At 44.1% G+C, this 22,529-nt stretch overlaps 1 protein-coding gene and 1 pseudogene across 2 annotated transcripts; both read left to right on the top strand.

Moving 5' to 3' along the window:
• Positions 1-4,069: 4,069 nt before the first annotated feature.
• Positions 4,070-8,110, top strand: LOC311104705 (ubiquitin-conjugating enzyme E2 K). The gene is made up of 7 exons (XM_084146587.1): positions 4,070-4,554; positions 5,509-5,602; positions 5,908-5,966; positions 6,097-6,179; positions 6,294-6,393; positions 6,613-6,741; positions 6,950-8,110. Exons 1-7 carry the CDS (start codon positions 4,492-4,494, stop codon positions 7,022-7,024), a joined length of 603 nt encoding a protein of 200 aa, XP_084002713.1. The 5' UTR covers positions 4,070-4,491; the 3' UTR covers positions 7,025-8,110.
• Positions 7,535-17,485, top strand: LOC311104601 (neuronal acetylcholine receptor subunit alpha-9-II-like; annotated as a pseudogene). The gene is made up of 4 exons: positions 7,535-7,591; positions 15,893-16,235; positions 16,322-16,556; positions 16,972-17,485. The product of its transcript is annotated as a neuronal acetylcholine receptor subunit alpha-9-II-like (transcript).
• The last annotated feature ends 5,044 nt before the right edge of the window (positions 17,486-22,529 follow it).

Here is a 22,529-nt window from a genome sequence, read left to right as displayed (position 1 = left end):
CACCCAGGCGAGGGCATTGCGTTCATCCACCTCTGGCCTGCTGGCTCCCCTTCCTCTGCGGAAGCATAGTTCCCGCTCAGCCCAGTCAAAGCTGTTCGCTGCTCTGGCACCCCAATGGTGGAACAAGCTCCCTCACGACGCCAGGACAGCGGAGTCACTCACCACCTTCCGGAGACATTTGAAACCCCACCTCTTTATGGAACACCTGGGATAGGATAAAGTAATCCTTCTACCCCCCCCCCCCCCCAAAAAAAAAAAAAGAGTATAATTGTAAAGTGGTTATCCCACTGGCTATAGGGTGAATGCACCAATTTGTAGTTGCTCTGGATAAGAGCGTCTGCTAAATGACGTAAATGTGCCCTTGAGCAAGGCACTTAACCCTAATTGCTCCTGTAAGTCGCTCTGGATAAGAGCGTCTGCTAAATGACTAAAATGTAAAAATGTAATTAAATATGCACATATTTGCATATCGTTCAAATCCATTTTTCAGGGCATCGGATTAAGTCAGTCTAAATATTTTGATTTCATTTTGTTAAGACACTCCAGGACCGGATTTACTCAGAGCAGATTGTGGATAAATACTTTTTTCTCATCTTTCTATCTGTAAAATACTAAAGACATGTACCTAAAATGCATTTTTGGCAAATTTTTCTTAAGAAAATGCCATCTAGAATAAAACATTTACAACATATCAACAATTCACTCTGGGCAAGTCTCGAGAATATATCCAAGGATAACCACACAACATTCGGTGAATATAGATACTTCTGAAGCTGAGGAAAATTAGTTGGCATGTGGGAAGATTGACTTTCGGGAAATGGCAGTTAAAGACAAGTACACTGAATTTAGACTAAGAGCTATGCAGCCCTCTGCTACAGGGAGCTGGGGCCCTGGGTCAGCTACTGGATCACCATCAATGAGCCCAACAGACTGGTGGATGCCTACAAGAGCGGAGAGGAGCAGCATCTGGCAGCCCATAACCTCCTCCTGGCCCACGCTAAGGTCTGGAGGCTCTATGAGAGGGAATATCTCAGCCAACAGGGAGGACTGGTGTCCCTGGCCCTGCACGCAGACTGGGCAGAACCCGCCAATCCCTTCCTGGAGTCACATGCAACCGCCACTCAGAGATTCCTGTTGTTTGAGCTGGGTCGTTTCCTAGACCCACTACTAGGGGGCAGAGAGGGGGAGGGCAAGAGTGGCATGTACCCTCCAGAGGTGAGGAGATACTTGGAGGAGAGGGCGAGGGTGATGGGCCTCCCTGGATCCCCACTACCGCACTTCACCGACCGGGAAAGAGAAGAGCTACGAGGGGCGCTGGGCTTCATCGCACTGAACCACTTCACCACGCGTCTCGTGTCACCACGCCCCTATTCTCCTCAGACTGCCCCACCTAAACCCCAGCAACCTCAACCTCCAGACCATGACTGCCTGCTGATGTCTGACCCCACCTGGGCCTCCTCTGGCCTGGGGCAGGCGGTGGTCCCCTGGGGCCTCCGGAGGGTGCTGCACTGGGTGAAGGAGCGGTATGGAGGGGGTCTGCCGGTTGTAGTCACAGCCAGCGGGGTTGACGATCAGGCCCCACTAAAGGATCTTCTCAGGCAGCACTACATCAAGAGCTACCTGGAGGAGGCCCTCAGAGGTGAGGCTCTCCCTAACCCATTCAAACTCCTGTTAAACCCCCCCCCCCCCAACCCCAGTCCAACGCTAAACCACTAGATTGCTCTTATCATAAATATCCTAGAGGTTCTATGCTTATTTCTATAGTTCCAAATGTTCCTAAATAAACCAACCTCCTCTCTGCAGTTTCTTCTGCAGACAGGTAGTGTAGGGCACACATTAGCAGCTTTTAGTATGAGAGGTCGAAGGTGACGGGTCTTCCAGATAATTTCCTAACACACCACAGCACGGCCTTAACATCACGAGCCCCCTCATAAAACTCATGGACTTTACTGTATGAGAAACCTTTGAGATCATAAAGTGAATCCCAGTGAGAACTGTCCTGTTTGTACTGAGATAAACATCCTGTGCAGTACTGTAGCCACAATAAAGCTTCAGTTGGTTTATGGCCCCCCACACAGGTTGCAGCTTCTCTCTGTTGTTATTGCTTAAAATTGCTTTTCTGTATGTATAAATTGTGATTCTGACCTCCCACTTCTCCCTGTCTTCTCTCCCCTCCAGCTCGTCAGTTGGATGGAGTCAACCTAAAGGGCTTCTACATCTGGAAGCTGCAGGATCGACACGCCCCTCAGTTCGGCCTCATCACCTCTTTCCAGCACCAGTCCCAACCCAAAGCCTCCATCGCAACCTACCGAGAGATCATTGACCGCAGCGGTTTCCCTGGCAACAACGTCACATCTTCCTGTAGGGACAGCAACCACAGGACGGTGTGTTCCATCTGCGCTCACATCTCAGAGAACAAACCACTACTGTTCTTTGCTTCATGTCTCCTCATCACGCTAGCTGTGCTGGTGGCAGTCATCATCGTCATCGTCAGGAGGAAGAGGACTAGGAGAAGGAGGGTGGGGGTGCCGGTGTGTCCTGTCCCATTGGGGATGAAGTGTCAGCTGTGGGAGAGAGTGGCCCTGCAGCGTGTAACGGATAGGATCCACGTGGTCCGCCGCTAGGGGTTTGGTCCTGTTGTAGTGGTTCTTAGGGACAGGTCTAGGATCATCCTACCCCCCCAAATCCTAACTTCATTCTACTCCACAAGCCCACTGGGACTGTGCTCAACACAGCGGGATCAGCGAGGGCCAAGTGGTCATCTTTACCAACACCAAGTGACTAATAGAGTTTCTCTGTCTGAGCCCTAGAGATCCCACATATTGAAAAACAATGTATCTCCAATGAATACAATTGACAGTTTGTAAACTATCACAGACATGAATATGATGTAGCCATGAGACTGTTTTGTTTTTTCAATGACAGCGGTTGGTTATAACTTGAGACCCTTCTATGAATGCTGCTATTGTGATGGACTGATCGTGTGGGCCAACAATTGACTGGCCTGTATGACTTGTTAGTGTGCATCACTCTGTGTCCTGATCTCATATCTTTGTATACTTGTAATCATAGGGAGTCTGGACTGATGGCAGAAGTATTTTTCTCTCTGGGCTCCAGAGAAATGTTATCTACTGATGGCCAACTCAAGCACTTGTTCAGTTTTTAGTGAAGATGATGTGCAATGTCCTTGTAAATACATTATGTCAATGAAACCATAATAATTTGCTATATATGAAATTCAATAAAATACAAGTGTATGTTGCAGCTTTCCCTTTTTCAAAGTTGATGTTTTCTGTTGTAGAAGCTTTGATTGTGCCAGAAATGTTGCTGCTCATGTACGCACTGTTTCTTTGAGACACTGCTACCCCCTAGTGGGGGTATTTTGTCCCAACGCTGGTTCAAGGCCCTTGGTGAGATAACAGAGAGACAAAGAACTGACCATGATAAACAAGCTGAGAAAGGTAGAAAATAGTCAGAGACAGAGTAGAGGACGAATGAATACCATAGTTTACCACAGAGTCTGATTCTGATTTTAGTATACAAATGAACTGACATACGTAGATAGATAAGTCATATTGAGCTGTCATTTGTAGAGATATGGCATCTCCACATGAAACAGTTTTTCTAGGTTGAGACAGCCAAAGATCACTAATACAAATAAGGGAAGGCTTTGTTTGTTTTGATAGATTGATAGAATAACGTTTGACGTTGTTCTTATCCTATGCTTATCGCTTCCCCCGTCATCATTCTAGATCCAGTCAGGGTTTATGAAGCAGTGAACCACATAAGTGTATACTGTTGAATTGAGAGTTGTGACCCAGATACATATTTTTCTATAGGCAGATTCTTAATGTTGCCCCATGTTGCATCATTGAGGTTCAGCTAGGTAACAATAAATATAATGTTAAATGTAGTGTCATTATTTATGTATGTTCAATTAATTTATACTTTGGACAATATAATCAAGCATATATAAGCAATTATAGGCCTGTTTTTCATTGTCCACTTATACAATAAATAGGTGTACCAGTTATTGCTGACATAAGCGTCTCCAAAATGTAATGACAGGGAGGGAACTAATAGCAAGCAGCGTACAGAAAAGCAATGCTGTCGAAATCACATGATCCGCATTTCAGCTTGCATGCAGTTGGTATTAAAATGTTTCCAGGATCACCGACCGTGAACTGCGTACATTGTTGCAATATTGCGAGAAAAGACACATGTCCCTCGGATCTTTTGTAACTAGCTAGCCTTATATTTTATGACATCGGGGCTCAGTCACGTTTCCGCAGAACTTAGCATTTAGTGGTAACTAGCTGTACCTTGCAACTGTTATTGTTGCTCGGATCCAAAGTGACAGGCAGAGAGAACGAAAGTGCGAGGGGGACTGCGAATTAGCTAAGTTAGCTAGCTACTAGGAGGGCTGAAGCCAAGCGAGGCCTGACTGAGCGAGAGGATCGTGTTCCCTTCCGACAGAAACACGGCGAAATCATGGCCAACATCGCGGTTCAAAGGATAAAACGGGAATTTAAAGAGGTTCTCAAAAGCGAGGAGGTGGGCTTATTTTTTTTCAATCGACCGTGAGGCTACGCTAAATTGCTAGCTGAGTTGGTGTCTAACATATTGGCTGTTGTTGAAAATGAGTGTTTTGTTAGCTAGCTACTGAGGTTACTTAGCCAGATGTTAACAAAAGTGAAGGACAAGGCGCTAACTACCTTGCTTGCAAACGAAGGCCAAGGAAGGAACGCGTGATTTGATTTTTCGCAACGTTGGTTAACGTTATGCTGCTAACTTAACTAGCCTACAGGAAATTCCCTGCCTGGATGCTAACGTTAGCGTTTCTAACGAAGGTAGCTAACTAACGGTAGCTAGCTAGCTATAGGCGAGGGTTGTGAGAGTAATGAAAGAAGTCACGCAAATACGCCCCACACTGATTTAATATTAGGCTTAATGAACCTTTCTGAAGTCAAACTAGGGGTGGTAGCTAACTAGTCAACTAAAAAGTATGATATTTGCCACCCACAGTTAACGCTGTGTCTTTACTACCAGGGTGTCAACTTCTGCCGCATTGGCAGATTTGGGTTCGAAAGCTAGCGTGACATTTTCTACCTACTTGTCCTGTTGCAGGTGATTATGACATGCTTCATGCCATGCATTGCAAGTTAAAGGTATTGAGCAACATAAATGTCATGTCATGGTAGTACTGCAATAGTGAATGGAGTTAACGTTAGCTAACTAGTTTAGCATATCCCGTATGAATCTGTAGCACAAGTCACTACTTGGAACTGCCAAACCTCTCATACTGTTGCTTCTTATCAAATTATCTGTCATATTCAAGTGGAAGGAGACAGATCATGTAAACGAATTAGCTTTCACCGTTCTGTGAGTATGTCTGTGTTGAGAGGAAGTTTGGTAGACTTGAGGTACCCTCTTATGGCTACCCCTCCTTTCCTTTACACCCCAACATAACCAACTGATGACCTCTGCTTCTCTCTTCTTCTCTGACAGACGAGTAAAAACCAGATAAAGGTGGACCTGGTGGATGAGAACTTCACAGAGCTGAAGGGGGAGATCGCAGGGCCACCTGACACGCCATATGAAGGTGAGAGGCCCAGGGGGGGTGCTGACTTGGGACTGTGGACACACCTAACTGGTTTACCTGGGACAGACCTACCTGTGTTGAGTTGAGGGCTGAGGCAGACTTACTTACCTTACCTTGGGCAAACTCCAGTCTGTCTACTGCTCCACAATAGGATTCAAATCAGTTTTGCCTGAAGGGAGTGAGGGTTGTGTCATGCAAAAGATTACAGACAATTTGAGCAGTCGCTTGATCCCATATTTTAGTCAGAACTTGTGCATATGTTGGAGTTCTTGCTGTCATAACTATTTGCTTTCTGTACTTTTCAGGTGGCAGATATCAACTAGAAATTAAAATTCCAGAAACATATCCTTTCAATCCACCAAAGGTATGTATAAAAATCTAACATATTCTAATGTTTGTCGTTCAGTTGTGAATTTTGACCACATTGACCTTTGCCAGGGTAAAGTCCTTCGCTAATTCACATGCTTGTTTATGTGCTTCCCACGGCCCCCCAGGTGCGATTTATCACAAAGATCTGGCATCCCAACATCAGCTCAGTCACAGGTGCTATATGTCTGGACATCCTCAAAGACCAGTGGTAAGTCACTCTGTTCAAATACTCTTAAAAGGTCTCGTTTTTTCATTGTCATGTCTTTGTTACGGCTGATCCCAGTTCTTAGGACTCTAACACCCTCTCCTCTGTGTCTGACAGGGCGGCAGCTATGACGCTGAGGACAGTGCTGCTGTCACTACAGGCCTTACTGGCAGCTGCAGAACCAGATGACCCACAGGATGCTGTGGTGGCCAATCAGGTGAGAGGAATACTGGGTGTCTGTGTGTGGGAGAGCATGCATAATAAGTATGCCTGTAATGTTTGTAGATTTTTGTCATTTGTTTGTAAACTAAATGGGATTTACTAAATTGTAGCCTAGTGAGGTTTCTATGCTGCGGTCTTGCTGCCTGCTCAATATTGTGGTGTGGTCTTTCTCTCTCTCTCCTTTTCTCTATTTTTTTGCTCTCTCTCTCTCCAGTATAAGCAGAACCCAGAGATGTTCAAACAGACAGCCAGACTCTGGTCTCATGTGTATGCCGGCGCCCCCTCGTCCAGTCCAGAGTACACCCGCAAAATAGACAAACTCTGTGCCATGGGCTTTGACAAAGTGAGTGACCAACCCCTTATTACTGTCTCATACCTTCATAAGTCATTTACACTTTATTATCGTATTACAATATCACTGTTGATAGGTGGTGTTCTTTGATCCCGTTTTAATATGGTTCACCAATGGATCTCAGTTTTGTTTGAATACTGTATCACAGTTATGACAGTGTTATAAACTTCTTACGCTCCTGTTTATCCTATCTCCATAGAATGCAGTAATAGTGGCGTTGTCGTCGAAATCCTGGGATGTGGAAACAGCAACAGAGCTACTGCTCAGTAACTGAGTCTCAACGCCCCCACCTGACCCCTCCATACCCCTCTCCTTCAGTCTCCCTCCATCTGAAGCCCTCTTCTATTCTCTGCTGTTCCTCTGACCCCTCACATCTACCTGTTGGATACCCCCTCTCAACCTCCTGGCATTTCTCTCATTGTCGTCATCATCGCTGTACCACTCTCCTCCATCTTCCCTGCTATCTTCTCGTTGGCACTATTCCCTTCCATCATTTCACATACCTCAATCAAATGACTCCTTCCCTTAGGCCATGTGCCATTCCTCTTCCTCTCTACTCATGCTGGACCCTATTCATGTCCATTACCATCCCAACTCCTTCAGACTCGCTGGCTTTGTCCAAACACTCTCCACTGGTGTCCTATGACTTATACAATCCTTTTACATCAGTTATGACCTTGAAGAAAGTAAGGAAGCGGTGTAGGATTGTTTGAACAGAGCCATCTCCACCATTTTGGCACTTACCACATCACTGATGTTTCCTAGCACTTGCAGTAGCCACATCATGTGTCACCTGTCTAAGTCTTACTATCCCAAACTCCCCTGCCCACCCCATCAGCAGGTAGCCACACCCCTCTCAACCCTGTCATGACTATCATCATCATCACTCTTTCTTCTTCCCCTTTTTTTTATCTGGTTCTGGCCTCCTATAGGAAGATGATTAGATTCCGGTTTTTAGAAAGAAAACAAAACGGAAATGCTCACTGATAACGCTACTCAAGCAAATTAAGACTGGGAGTTAAAAAAATAGTGGTTTGAAAGATATCGCATCCACTGAACTACGCCAACAGAGGTAAAAAAAACGGTCAAAATAATTCATCTGTAAATAAAGCTATTAAAGTCTGTAAATTAATCCAAAATGTGTGGGGATGTTATGTACTCTTTAGAAATTAATTATATTGCAGAATTATTTTGATTGTGTTTGCATATGTGTGTGTGCGATTAGTAGCCTTCCCTCCCTGTATGTGTGTAAAAATCTAGGGTGAGGAGCTAAATTTATAACGCTGGAAGAAACAAAGTCCAGTGGGAATTAAATACTTGGGGAAAGTAGAACATGCATATTAAATACGATTTAGAATTGTGTGCGTGTAACCATGCTTCATACATATGCATATTTATTTCAATAAGTTAATTTGTATGCACTGCACCATCACCAAAGGACTAAATGGGTTGATTCTGTCAATAGACATGATTTAAAAACCCACATGCTAGTAGATTAACACATTGTACAATGGGCTATCAGTTCATGTTTGAGAAAAGCCACAGAGCATATTGTTCGTGTAGTCAGGCGAGAGTTATTAGGCTGAACACAACCAGATGGCAGGGTAGGTAGCATGTTGTGTCTGAGCCAGCCTTGCCAACAGGTCCATCTTTTATCACAGGAGTGAACCTGGCAGTGCTCTCTGATACCCATATTGCAGCCTGCCTGCACTGGGAAGAATGCCCTTACAAGCTTGTGTGTATCAGTCTGTGTGTAAATAGGCCTACTGTGTGTGGGGACTGGAGTTAGGCCTTAGTGTCCCTATTGCGACCCAAGCAGACTCCCCTGCTGCACAGCGACACCTGCTATCGAGATACAGACTAACCCAGCCTCAGGTTTCCCAAGTCAGAAAAGCTTGTTTTGTATCTCTTTTTGTTACCTTGATGAATATCTCTCCCCTGGCACGCCACCAAGTCTTCTGCCAGAGCTGAGACAAGCTGTGGGATTTAGTGTAGGTCCAATGATACTTAGTAAAGTGAGAGGTGATCTAACAGTGATTGTCAGGGTGGTAACAGTTTAGGTCCCAGGTTGAGGTTTTGTGAAGAAGACAACCCTGTGTTTTGGACTTGAATACCCTCACAGGAACACATCTACTGGTTATACCACCCAGATATAATCATGTACCATCTCTTCCCTCAATGCCCTATTACCCTGTAGCTCAGTTGGTAGAGCATGGCGCTTACAACGCCAGGGTTGTGGGTTCGTTTCCCACGTGGGGCCAGTATGAAAATGTATGCACTGTTAGTCGCTCTGGATAAGAGCGTCTGCTAAATGACTAAAATGTACCCAGGTCTCCTGAGGGCCCTCCAAGGCAACCAACACCCACAATCAGAGTCTTTGTATTTGATGGGAAATTGTAGGCCTAATCATTTGACTACCCTGGCATCCATGATGATAAAATCACACAAACCATTCCTATGCCCTATCCAAACCTGATATCCAAGCCAATTGGTAGGCCTAGGCCTATTATATTGAATATTCTGCCTCAACCTGTTGCTGCCTCGCAAACACCTGCCAAGAGTTTGATTTACAGCCGAATAGATCCTGTGTTGAGCCGATGGTCGGGGGGCATCTGGTTTCCCCCGGTCTGCACGTTTTACGTGATAGCCAGGGTCCTATTCAGTGTCTGAGCAGGCATGCAACCTCCCCTGCCAAGCAATAAGCGCTGCCCTACAGCGCGCAGAGGACGAATGGAAAATGTGGGCTGTTATCAGCAATTGAGTTCAATTGGGGTTGAATGGACGTCATGCAAACCTGGATGGATTTAAACAAAGGAGCGGTTATTTGTGTTGATCCAACATCCTCCTGTTTCCTTCTGGATTTATTAATCCTAAATGCGAAAGATGGTTCCAATTGTGTGCTTTGCGATGCTTTTGCTCGGAGGTAAATCAGTGGCCTTAGCTGTACTTAGGAAATGTTTGGGAAATCCTACAATGGAGTTAAGCCCATGGAAATATAAACATAAACTCAGCAAAAAAAGAAACGTCCCTTTTTCAGGTCCCTATCTTTCAAAGATAATTCGTAAAAATCCAAATAACTTCACAGATCTTCATTGTAAAGGGTTTAAACACTGTTTCCGATGCTTGTTCAATGACCCATAAACAATTAACGAACATGCACCTGTGGAAGGGTCGTTAAAGACACAAACAGCTTACAGACGGTAGGCAATTAAGGTCATAGTTATAAAAATTTAGGACACTAAAGAGGCCTTTCTACTGACTCTGAAAAACATCAAAAGAAAGATGCCCAGGGTCCCTGCTCATCTGCGTGAACGTGCCTTAGGCATGCTGCAAGGAGGCATGAGGACTGCAGATGTGGCCAGGGCAATAAATTGCAATGTCCGTACTGTGAGACCCCTAAGACAGCGCTACAGGGAGACAGGATGGACAGCTGATCGTCCTCGCAGTGGCAGACCACGTGTAACAACACCTGCACAGGATCGGTACATCCGAACATCACACCTGCAGGACAGGTACAGGATGGCAACAACAACTGCCCGAGTTACACCAGGAACGCACAATCCCTCCATCAGTGCTCAGACTGTCCACAATACACTGAGAGAGGCTGGACTGGGGGCTTGTAGGCCTGTTGTAAGGCAGGTCATCACCAGACATCACCGGCAACAACGTCGCCTATGGGCACAAACCCACCGTTGCTGGACCAGACAGGACTGGCAAAAAGTGCTCTTCACTGACGAGTCGCGGTTTTGTCTCACTAGGGGTGATGGTCGGATTTGCGTTTATCGTCGAAGGAATGAGTGTTACACCGAGCCCTGTACTCTGGAGCGGGATCGATTTGGAGGTGGAGGGTCCGTCATGGTGTGGGGCGGTGTGTCACAGCATCATCGGACTGAGCTTGTTGTCATTGCAGGCAATCTCAACGCTGTGAGTTACAGGGAAGACATCCTCCTCCCTCATGTGGTACCCTTCCTGCAGGCTCATCCTGACATGACCCTCCAGCATGACAATGCCACCAGCCATACTGCTCGTTCTGTGCGTGATTTCCCGCAAGACAGGAATGTCAGTGTTCTGCCATGGCCAGCGAAGAGCCCGGATCTCAATCCATTGAGCACGTCTGGGACCTGTTGGATCGCAGGGTGAGGGCTAGGGCCATTCCCCCCAGAAATGTCAGGGAACTTGCAGGTGCCTTGGTGGAAGAGTGGGGTAACATCTCACAGCAAGAACAGGCAAATCTGGTGCAGTCCATGAGGAGAAGATGCACTGCAGTACTTAATGCAGCTGGTGGCCACACCAGATACTGACCGTTACTTTTGATTTTGACCCCCCCCCCCCCCCTTTGTTCAGGGACACATTATTCCATTTCTGTTAGTCACATGTCTGTGGAACGTGTTCAGTTTATGTCTCAGTTGTTGAATCTTGTTATGTTCATACAAATATTTACATGTTAAGTTTGCTGAAAATTAACAGAGTTGACAGTGAGAGGACGTTTATTTTATTGCTGAGTTTATTTCTATGGCTTATTTTATATCATATTAACAGTCTATTTTCTCTGACCTAGATCGACATTGTTGCTTTTATATTTAAAACGTCCAAGTGCGCTCATTTTATGCATTGGATTATGCGGCATGCGCCTTGCACTTCGACCAAGACGTCACATCTCTCCACACCCCAGACAACTCTCTAGACAGGACCCTTCCTCAGTGTGGGCTATTAGGTTATTGAGAGGGTAACAGTGGAGGGAGGCTTGAACCAGCATTCCATGGGGCTAATACCATACCACATGTGCCATAAATGATTAGACCCCTTGGCAGAGGTAGTAGCCTACATACATACATACATACAGTGGGGAAAAAAAGTATTTAGTCAGCCACCAATTGTGCAAGTTCTCCCACTTAAAAAGATGAGAGAGGCCTGTAATTTTCATCATAGGTACACGTCAACTATGACAGACAAAATGAGAAAAAAAAATCCAGAAAATCACATTGTAGGATTTTTAATGAATTTATTTGCAAATTATGGTGGAAAATAAGTATTTGGTCAATAACAAAAGTTTCTCAATACTTTGTTATATACCCTTTGTTGGCAATGACACAGGTCAAACGTTTTCTGTAAGTCTTCACAAGGTTTTCACACACTGTTGCTGGTATTTTGGCCCATTCCTCCATGCAGATCTCCTCTAGAGCAGTGATGTTTTGGGGCTGTCGCTGGGTAACACGGACTTTCAACTCCCTCCAAAGATTTTCTATGAGGTTGAGATCTGGAGACTGGCTAGGCCACTCCAGGACCTTGAAATGCTTCTTACGAAGCCACTGCTTCGTTGCCCGGGCGGTGTGTTTGGGATCATTGTCATGCTGAAAGACCCAGCCACGTTTCATCTTCAATGCCCTTGCTGATGGAAGGAGGTTTTCACTCAAAATCTCACGATACATGGCCACATTCATTCTTTCCTTTACACGGATCAGTCGTCCTGGTCCCTTTGCAGAAAAACAGCCCCAAAGCATGATGTTTCCACCCCATGCTTCACAGTAGGTATGGTGTTCTTTGGATGCAACTCAGCATTCTTTGTCCTCCAAACACGACGAGTTGAGTTTTTACCAAAAAGTTATATTTTGGTTTCATCTGACCATATGACATTCTCCCAATCCTCTTCTGGATCATCCAAATGCACTCTAGCAAACTTCAGACGGGCCTGGACATGTACTGGCTTAAGCAGGGGGACACGTTGGTCCCAGCTCTCTGCAGGTCATTCACTAGGTCCCCCCGTGTGGTTCTGTTATCATTTTGACCCCACAGGGTGAGATCTTGCGTGGAGCCCCAGATCGAGGGAGATTATCAGTGGTCTTGTATGTCTTCCATTTCCTAATAATTGCTCCCACAGTTGATTTCTTCAAACCAAGCTGCTTACCTATTGCAGATTCAGTCTTCCCAGCCTGGTGCAGGTCTACAATTTTGTTTCTGGTGTTCTTTGACAGCTCTTTGGTCTTGGCCATAGTGGAGTTTGGAGTGTGACTGTTTGAGGTTGTGGACAGGTGTCTTTTATACTGATAACAAGTTCAAACAGGTGCCATTAATACAGGTAACGAGTGGAGGACAGAGGAGCCTGTCCTCCACAGTTACAGGTCTGTGAGAGCAAGAAATCTTGCTTGTTTGTAGGTGACCAAATACTTATTTTCCACCATAATTTGCAAATAAATTCATTAAAAATCCTACAATGTGATTTTCTGGAGAAAAAAATTCTCAATTTGTCTGTCATAGTTGACGTGTACGTATGATGAAAATTACAGGCCTCTCTCATCTTTTTAAATGGGAGAACTTGCACAATTGGTGGCTGGCTGACTAAATACTTTTCCCCCCACTGTACACACACACACACACACACACACACACACAGTTGAAGTCGGAAGTTTACATACACTTAGGTTGGAGTCATTAAAACTACACATTTCTTGTTAACAAACTACTTTGTGCATGACACAAGTAATTTTTTCAACAATTATTTCACTTATAATTCACTGTATCACAATTCCAGTGGGTCAGAAGTTTACATACACTAAGTTGACTGTGCCTTTAAACAGCTTGAAAAATTCCAGAAAATGATGTCATGGCTTTAGAAGCTTCTGATAGGCTAATTGACGTCATTTGAGTCAATTGGAGGTATACCTGTGGATGTATTTCAAGGCCTACCTTCAAACTCAGTGCCTCTTTGCTTGACATCATGGGAAAATCTAAAGAAATCAGACAAGACCTCAGAAAAAACATTGTAGACCTCTACAAGTCTGGTTCATCCTTGGGAGCAACTTCCAAACGCCTGAAGGTACCAAATTCATCTGTACAAACAATAGTATGCAAGTATAAACACCATGGGACCACACAGCCATCATACCGCTCAGGAAGGAGACGCGTTCTGTTTCCTAGAGTTGAACGTACTTTGGTGCGAAAAGTGCAAATCAATCCCAGAACAACAGCAAAGGACCTTGTGAAGATGCTGGAGGAAACAGGTACAAAAGTATCTATATCCACAGTAAAACAAGTCCTAAATCGACATAACCTGAAAGGCCGCTCAGCAAGGAAGTAGCCACTGCTCCAAAACCGCCATAAAAAAGCCAGACTACGGTTTGCAACTGCACATGGGGACAAAGATTGTACTTTTTGGAAAAATGTCCTCTGGTCTGATGAAACAAAAATAGAACTGTTTGGCCATAATGACCAAATCAAATCAAATGTTATTTGTCACATACACTCGTTTAGCAGATGTTATAGCGGGTGTAGCGAAATGCTTGTGCTTCTAGTTCTGACGTACTTCTAGTGCAGTAATATCTAACAAGTAATATCTAACAATTTCACAACATATACCTAATACACACAAAACGGAATAGAATTTAAGAAAATATACATATGGACAAGCAATGACAGAGCGGCATGGACTAAGATACAGTAGAATATTATAGAATAGAATGCAGTATATACAGTGAGGGAAAAAAGTATTTGATCCCCTGCTGATTTTGTACATTTGCCCACTGACAAAGAAATGATCAGTCTATAATTTTAATGGTAGGTTTATTTGAACAGTGAGAAACAGAATAACAACAAAAAAATCAATCAAAAATGTTATAAATTGATTTGCATTTTAATGAGGGAAATAAGTATTTGACCCCCTCTCAATCAGAACGATTTCTGGCTCCCAGGTGTCTTTAATACAGGTAACGAGCTGAGATTAGGAGCACACTCTTAAAGGGAGTGCTCCTAATCTCAGCTTGTTACCTGTATAAAAGACACCTGTCCACAGAAGCAATCAATCAATCAGATTCCAAACTCTCCACCAAGACCAAAGAGCTCTCCAAGGATGTCAGGGACAAGACTGTAGACCTACACAAGGCTGGAATGGGTGACAAGACCATCGCCAAGCAGCTTGGCGAGAAGGTGACAACAGTTGGTGCGATTATTCGCAAATGGAAGAAACACAAAATAACTGTAAATCTCCCTCGGCCTGGGGCTCCATGCAAGATATCACCTTGTGGAGTTGCAATGATCATGAGAACGGTGAGGAATCAAGCCCAGAACTACACGGGAGGATCTTGTCAATTATCTCAAGGCAGCTGGGACCATAGTCACCAAGAAAACAATTGGTAACACACTACGCCATGAAGGACTGAAATCCTGCAGCGCCCGCAAGGTCCCCCTGCTCAAGAAAGCACATATACAGGGCTATCTGAAGTTTGCCAATGAACATCTGAATGATTCAGAGGAGAAATGGGTGAAAGTGTTGTGGTCAGATGAGACCAAAATCGAGCTCTTTGGCATCAACACAACTCGCCGTGTTTGGAGGAGGAGGAATGCTGCCTATGACCCCAAGAACACCATCCCCACCGTCAAACATGGAAGTGGAAACATTATGCTTTGAGGGTGTTTTTCTGCTAAGGGGACAGGACAACTTCACCGCATCAAAGGGACGATGGACGGGGCCATGTACCGTCAAATCTTGGGTGAGAACCTCCTTCCCTCAGCCAGGACATTGAAAATGGGTCGTGGATGGGTATTCCAGCATGACAATGACCCAAAACACACGGCCAAGGCAACAAAGGAGTGGCTCAAAAAGAAGCACATTAAGGTCCTGGAGTGGCCTAGCCAGTCTCCAGACCTTAATCCCATAGAAAATCTGTGGAGGGAGCTGAAGGTTCAAGTTGCAAAAAGTCAGCCTCGAAACCTTAATGACTTGAAGAAGATCTGCAAAGAGGAGTGGAACAAAATCCCTCCTGAGATGTGTGCAAACCTGGTGGCCAACTACAAGAAACGTCTGACCTCTGTGATTGCCAACAAGGGTTTTGCCACCAAGTACTAAGTCATGTTTTGCAGAGGGGTCAAATACTTATTTCCCTCATTAAAATGCAAATCAATGTATAAAATTTTTGACATGCGTTTCTCTGGATGTTTTTGTTGTTATTCTGTCTCTCTGTTCAAATAAACCTACCATTAAAATTATAGACTGATCATGTCTTTGTCAGTGGGCAAACGTACAAAATCAGCAGGGGATCAAATACTTTTTTCCCTCACTGTATGTGTGTGTGCATTATACATGCTTTACTAAAACACTACTGTTACACTCCTATTATATTTCACCCTCTATTCCGATGTCTCTTCCCAGGTTGACATAGCCATGCGCATGGACAGTGGAGACCTGTTGGACTTCGTGGAGTGGGAATGCTACGGCATGCCGGCCACCAAGAACGTCATCATGTACGGCTGCTGCTCCGACCCCTACCCTGACATCACCTACACAGTCCTGCTCCAACGCCGCTCGTCCTTCTACATCTTTAACCTTCTCCTGCCCTGCTTCCTCATCTCCTTCCTGGCCCCGCTGGGCTTCTACCTGCCGGCTGACTCTGGAAAGAAGGTGTCCCTGGGGGTCACCGTGCTGCTGGCTTTGACCGTGTTCCAGCTCACGGTGGCCGAGAGCATGCCGCCGTCTGAGAGTGTGCCCCTTATTGGCAAGTGCACACACATGCACACACACACACAGAATCCATGTATTTACATGAAGTAACTTGTTTCCTATCTTCTGTCTGTCACACAGGAAAGTACTACATTGCTACCATGACGATGATCACAGCCTCCACAGCGCTCACCATCTTCATCATGAACATTAATTTCTGTGGTGCCGAAGCCAAACCCGTCTCCCACTGGGCCAAAGTCCTCATCATCAACTACATGTCCAAGATCTTCTTCGTCTACGAGGTGAGAGTGAACTGTGTCCCTGCCACCTCTTCCCCCTCCTCTTCCTCCTCACACTTTCGACAGGACTGTGATGAGTGATTTTGAAGGAGTCAGGCGCAGGAGGGTAAATCACAGAACAGAAGGGTTTATTCCAAAACACAGCGGTACGCAGCAATGCGTAAAACAGGCTCACTGGAAAACAACAAGGCACACTGGTGAAATATCCCGGCGATACAAAATAACAGGAGCTCCACCGAGCTAAACTAACCTCCACAATAAACAATCACACACAAAGACAAGGGGGCAGAGGGAACACTTATACAGGTACTGATGAGGGGATATGAACCAGGTGTGTGTAATAAACAAGACAAAACAAATGGAATGATGAGATGAGGAGCGTCAGTGGCTAGAAGGCCGGTGACGACGAACACCGAAGCCTGCCCGAACAAGGAGAGGCGACAGCTTCGGAAGAAGTCGTGACAAGGACGACTTCCACCACCACAACTTCAGCCCCCACCACCAGGCCAAAGGGAAACCGGGAGGCCACAGCGGGCAAGAGAACCAGTACCGCAACAAACACCCCAGACCCCAAACCCCTGGACCTCAATGTCACCCCAAGCCTTGACCCCAACACCACATCACCAGAGATGAGTAGACCCATCTCTTCAGCTCCAAGTACGAGGGTTTTGAGTCCAACGGGAACCGCTCCCTGGGAGATTGCTGTAAGGAGGCTCCGCCATGCTGTCCAGAGGATGAAAAGGCAGCCGTGGTCGCTGCTGTGGTGGCCTCAGTAACCTTTGACCCCTGTGTGTTCTGTAGTCATGGCAGCAGCTTACCTGGGGTGGACTCCAAGCTGGTGTGGAACGTGGAATACATTGCCAACTGCTTCTGGGAGCAGAGGGCCACCTGCACCAAGGGGTCATAGTGGAAGAAGGTTGCCAGGGTGATGGATAGGTTCTTTATGTGGATCTTCTTCATCATGATCTTCCTCATGAGCATTCTGATTATCGGCAAGGCACCATGACAACAATGGAAGAAAGACTATTGGACTGTTATATGACATTTCTGAAGTTTGTCAATTCATTTAACTCTTTCTTGTCATCTCTGTACAGACAGACAAATACATTTTATATTAAAAACATAACATTTATTAAATTGACAACACTGTGTTGCTTCAAATGTCACTGCAAGTGTATAATGTGTGCGAATGAACAGTACACACACCAATCACTGTTGTCTCTGAACTCCATACACCCTTCCTGTCCTCATCTCTCCACTAAATAGAACCAGAGGAACCGTCACGTCTTATTCACCAGTCTGAAATCAGACTCCAGGGGTTTCAGCGACAAAGGCCTCGCTCCGGATCCACAGGCCTGGAATATTTTTCTGTTCAAAATCATTTAGTGAATAGTTAATGACTGCTTTGTTTCCAAAACAGGCGCTGGGTAGATGTAAGATAATATGGACCATCAATTTTGCAACACAATGAGTTTACCCCCCTCCAGCCACTCATACCATGAACTAGGTAACGTTCAGGTGTGTGTGTGTGTGTGTGTGTGGCAGGTAGTGGTAGTGTGGTGTACGCCTGACACTTCTACTCACCTCATGGAAGTAGTCAACCACTCAAAGGATAAAGTATATGACCAGAGAGCCCCCCGTACACCTCAGTTAAAGAACAGTTGCTCCCCATTTGTCCCTATGGATCCTTGTACAGGTGTGTTTTTATTACAGAATTGTCACTACCACCTTTATATCCAGCAGAGGGCAGACATCTCTCACCAATTCTCCACCTGAACCGGGCACAGATGGACGCCCCACAGACCCATGAAAATTAAGGGACACTCACTCAATTAGGGGACAAATCAGATGACTTTACAACAATCACTTATGATACTTTACACAATAAAAAACAAAATGTTGATTGTCAAATAAAGGGATATATGACCATTCTATAATGTATTGAGTCAATATAGCGTGGAGGATCTTAGGATGTTTTTAAACAGGCAGCCCAATTCTGATATCTTTTGACCAGTCACACCAGATCTTTTTCAGAGCTGATCTGATTGATCAAATACCAATTAATGAAAAAAAATATCAGAATTGGGCTGTCTGTGTAAACGCAGCCATGGATACTTGTGTCATAATCAACCAGTGTTAAAGAGATGAGGCATTTAGGTAACAATTAATACATTATATTTACTGATACTTAACTGTTTAACCTCCTCTGACATGTTAATGACAGTCTATTCCTCCTCAGGAAGGAGTTCAGCCTGAGCAGTCATCATCCTCTTCAGGGAAGTGATTGTCATGCTGAAGCGTCTCTCACATTTGCACGCGGGGGAGCCTGTCTCTGGTTTTATTAGTGCACGGTGAGCCGTCCGCGGGGGCTCGATGCACGTTATAGTCACCCCAGGAGCCAGGGATTAGTGGGAAACATGTAATTTACACAGTAGGAGAGAGGCTGGGGAGAGATTGCTTCTTTAATCAGCACAACAGTTTTCAGCTGTGCTAACATAATTGCAAAAGGGTTTTCTAATGATCAATTAGCCTTTTAAAATTATAAACTTGCCATTGGAACACAGGACTGATAGTTGCTGATAATGGGCCTCTGTACGCCTATCTAGATATTCCATTAAAAATCAGCCGTTTCCAGATACAATAGCCATTTACAACATTAACAATGTCTACACTGTATTTCTGATCAATTTGATGTTATTTTTATGGGATTTTTTTGTTGTTGCTTTTCTTTCGAAAATAAGGACATTTCTAAGTGACCCACAACTTTTGAACGGTAGTGTATATTTAATTTTTAGGAACTCAGTCGGGGATACCAACTTACTGATGGGAGTTAGAATAGTCAAATACACAAGGTGCAATTTCGAAATTTGGTAGTGTTCAGCAATCACTCAATTAGCTCATGTCAGCTAAATTTTTTTAGATTGCTGTAATGTTTGCAACAAGTTTCTAGTCCTCTGTTTTATAAAAACAGCTAATATAACATTGTATATCCATTTTACATGTTTAATCATGAAATATTGCAATTACTGATCATAACGTCTTCAGAAATCAACGAATCAGACAGCTTAATTATTAATTCTGTGAATAATTTAACATCTTTATATATCTGGCACACTTGGCTCATTTGGTTATGTATTCTACATCACTATGAACATTTACAGTGGGGAAAAAAGTATTTAGTCAGCCACCAATTGTGCAAGTTCTCCCACTTAAAAAGATGAGAGAGGCCTGTAATTTTCATCATAGGTACACGTCAACTATGACAGACAAAATTAGAAAAAAATCCAGAAAATCACATTGTAGGATTTTTAATGAATTTATTTGCAAATTATGGTGGAAACTAAGTATTTGGTCAATAACAAAAGTTTCTCAATACTTTGTTATATACCCTTTGTTGGCAATGACACAGGTCAAACGTTTTCTGTAAGTCTTCACAAGGTTTTCACACACTGTTGCTGGTATTTTGGCCCATTCCTCCATGCAGATCTCCTCTAGAGCAGTGATGTTTTGGGGCTGTCGCTGGGCAACACAGACTTTCAACTCCCTCCAAAGATTTTCTATGGGGTTGAGATCTGGGGACTGGATAGGCCACTCCAGGACCTTGAAATGCTTCTTACGAAGCCACTCCTTCGTTGCCCGGGCGGTGTGTTTGGGATCATTGTCATGCTGAAAGACCCAGCCACGTTTCATCTTCAATGCCCTTGCTGATGGAAGGAGGTTTTCACTCAAAATCTCACGATACATGGCCACATTCATTCTTTCCTTTACACGGATCAGTCGTCCTGGTCCCTTTGCAGAAAAACAGCCCCAAAGCATGATGTTTCCACCCCCATGCTTCACAGTAGGTATGGTGTTCTTTGGATGCAACTCAGCATTCTTTGTCCTCCAAACACGACGAGTTGAGTTTTTACCAAAAAGTTCTATTTTGGTTTCATCTGACCATATGACATTCTCCCAATCCTCTTCTGGATCATCCAAATGCACTCTAGCAAACTTCAGACGGGCCTGGACATGTACTGGCTTAAGCAGGGGGACACGTCTGGCACTGCAGGATTTGAGTCCCTGGCGGCGTAGTGTGTTACTGATGGTAGGTTTTGTTACTTTGGTCCCAGCTCTCTGCAGGTCATTCACTAGGTCCCCCCGTGTGGTTCTGGGATTTTTGCTCACCGTTCTTGTGATCATTTTGACCCCACGGGGTGAGATCTTGCGTGGAGCCCCAGATCGAGGGAGATTATCAGTGGTCTTGTATGTCTTCCATTTCCTAATAATTGCTCCCACAGTTGATTTGTTCAAACCAAGCTACTTACCTATTGCAGATTCAGTCTTCCCAGCCTGGTGCAGGTCTACAATTTTGTTTCTGGTGTCCTTTGACAGCTCTTTGGCCTTGGCCATAGTGGAGTTTGGAGTGTGACTGTTTGAGGTTGTGGACAGGTGTCTTTTATACTGATAACAAGTTCAAACAGGTGCCATTAATACAGGTAACTAGTGGAGGACAGAGGAGCCTCTTAAAGAAGAAGTTACAGGTCTGTGAGAGCCAGAAATCTTGCTTGTTTGTAGGTGACTAAATACTTATTTTCCACCATAATTTGCAAATAAATTTATTAAAAATCCTACAATGTGATCTTCTGGATTTTTTCTCTCTCAATTTGTCTGTCATAGTTGACGTGTACCTATGATGAAAATTACAGGCCTCTCTCATCTTTTTAAGTGGGAGAACTTGCACAATTGGTGGCTGACTAAATACTTTTTTTCCCCACTGTGTAAGATATTATTGGGCATACTACAATTATATTTCATATAGGTATGGTCATATGAAATTGATCCAATAAGACCCCATTGAGTTGTTTTGTAGCCATATTGGAAAAAGGCTTCTGTGGGATGAATGTGTGAATCCTGTGATGGCCCTGTATCTACACATCTTTCCTGTTCTAGCTATGTGTGAAATTTGGTTCCAAAAAGTACAATCCAAAAACATAGCACCCCCACTATATGGAATTCTATTGCTACCCACTGGGCACAGATGTCAATTCAACGTCTATTCCACATTGGTTCAACGTATTTTCATTGAAATGATGTGGAAACAGTGTTATTCAACCAGTGTGTGCCCAGTGGGTAAGCGTCCAACATTCTAATGTCAATGGCACAATATGGGCAATTTCTAAACAATAGCTGTAGCTGGTGCTTTCTAAGTTGATTATATTACATATAATTTAAAAGCTAATTTCATGAACTTTCAGAACCACCTGTCAAAGTTTAAAATGTTTCCTTTTTAAAGCAATTTATACAGGTCATTCTGATATGTACCCTGGAGGTCAAAGGTCAGAGTTATGTTGACCTGAACATTCCGAAAATGTGTATGACGGATAGCTGTGAATCTTAGCTTTCCAATGATATATGATTAAAGGGTATACGTGAGCATTAACTAATACTGACATTGTTTGTCATAGGGTAAAATCCCTATTTTAAAAAGGTATGGGATGGAGGGATGAATGAGTGATAATACACAGAAAGTTACCATTGCTGCAACGCTATCACACATTTTCCAACTTTTTCCGACCAAATTCACAAATTGTGATTGAAAGCAAGTCTAAGAAGCAGTAGATCGGTTCTATGTGCACTATTTCTATGCTTCCCGTTCTTAAGTTTCGTCTTTGCATCTTTTACTTTCGGTTTTGTACACCAGCTTCAAACAGCTGAAAATACAATATTTTTTGCTTATGGAAAATATATTTCACAGCGGTTTAGATGGTACAATGATTCTCTACACTATATATGCTTATTTTGTCACATAAACTGAAATTAGGCGAACTATTAGAATTTTAGCAACCAGGAAATGCCGGAGCGATTTCTGCATAGAGCATCTTTAAAGCTAGCCTACAATTTGAAAAACAACAAAAGGGGGTCCCTTCCACTTGTTTTGGTATACTGCTGAGAGATGGGGCTTAGGAAATGCAACCCCTCTCAAATTCATAGATTGCGCTTGACATGCAAGGACCGATAGTCCATAACATCCAGAAGATAGTTTAACCATATATTGAAGCTAGAGTCCT

This window comes from Coregonus lavaretus (genome assembly GCF_964263955.1).
Source record: "Coregonus lavaretus genome assembly, chromosome: 29".
Classification (NCBI taxonomy): domain Eukaryota; kingdom Metazoa; phylum Chordata; class Actinopteri; order Salmoniformes; family Salmonidae; genus Coregonus; species Coregonus lavaretus.
Note: the sequence above shows the minus strand (reverse complement) of the source record. Positions and strands in the feature narration are given on the sequence as shown.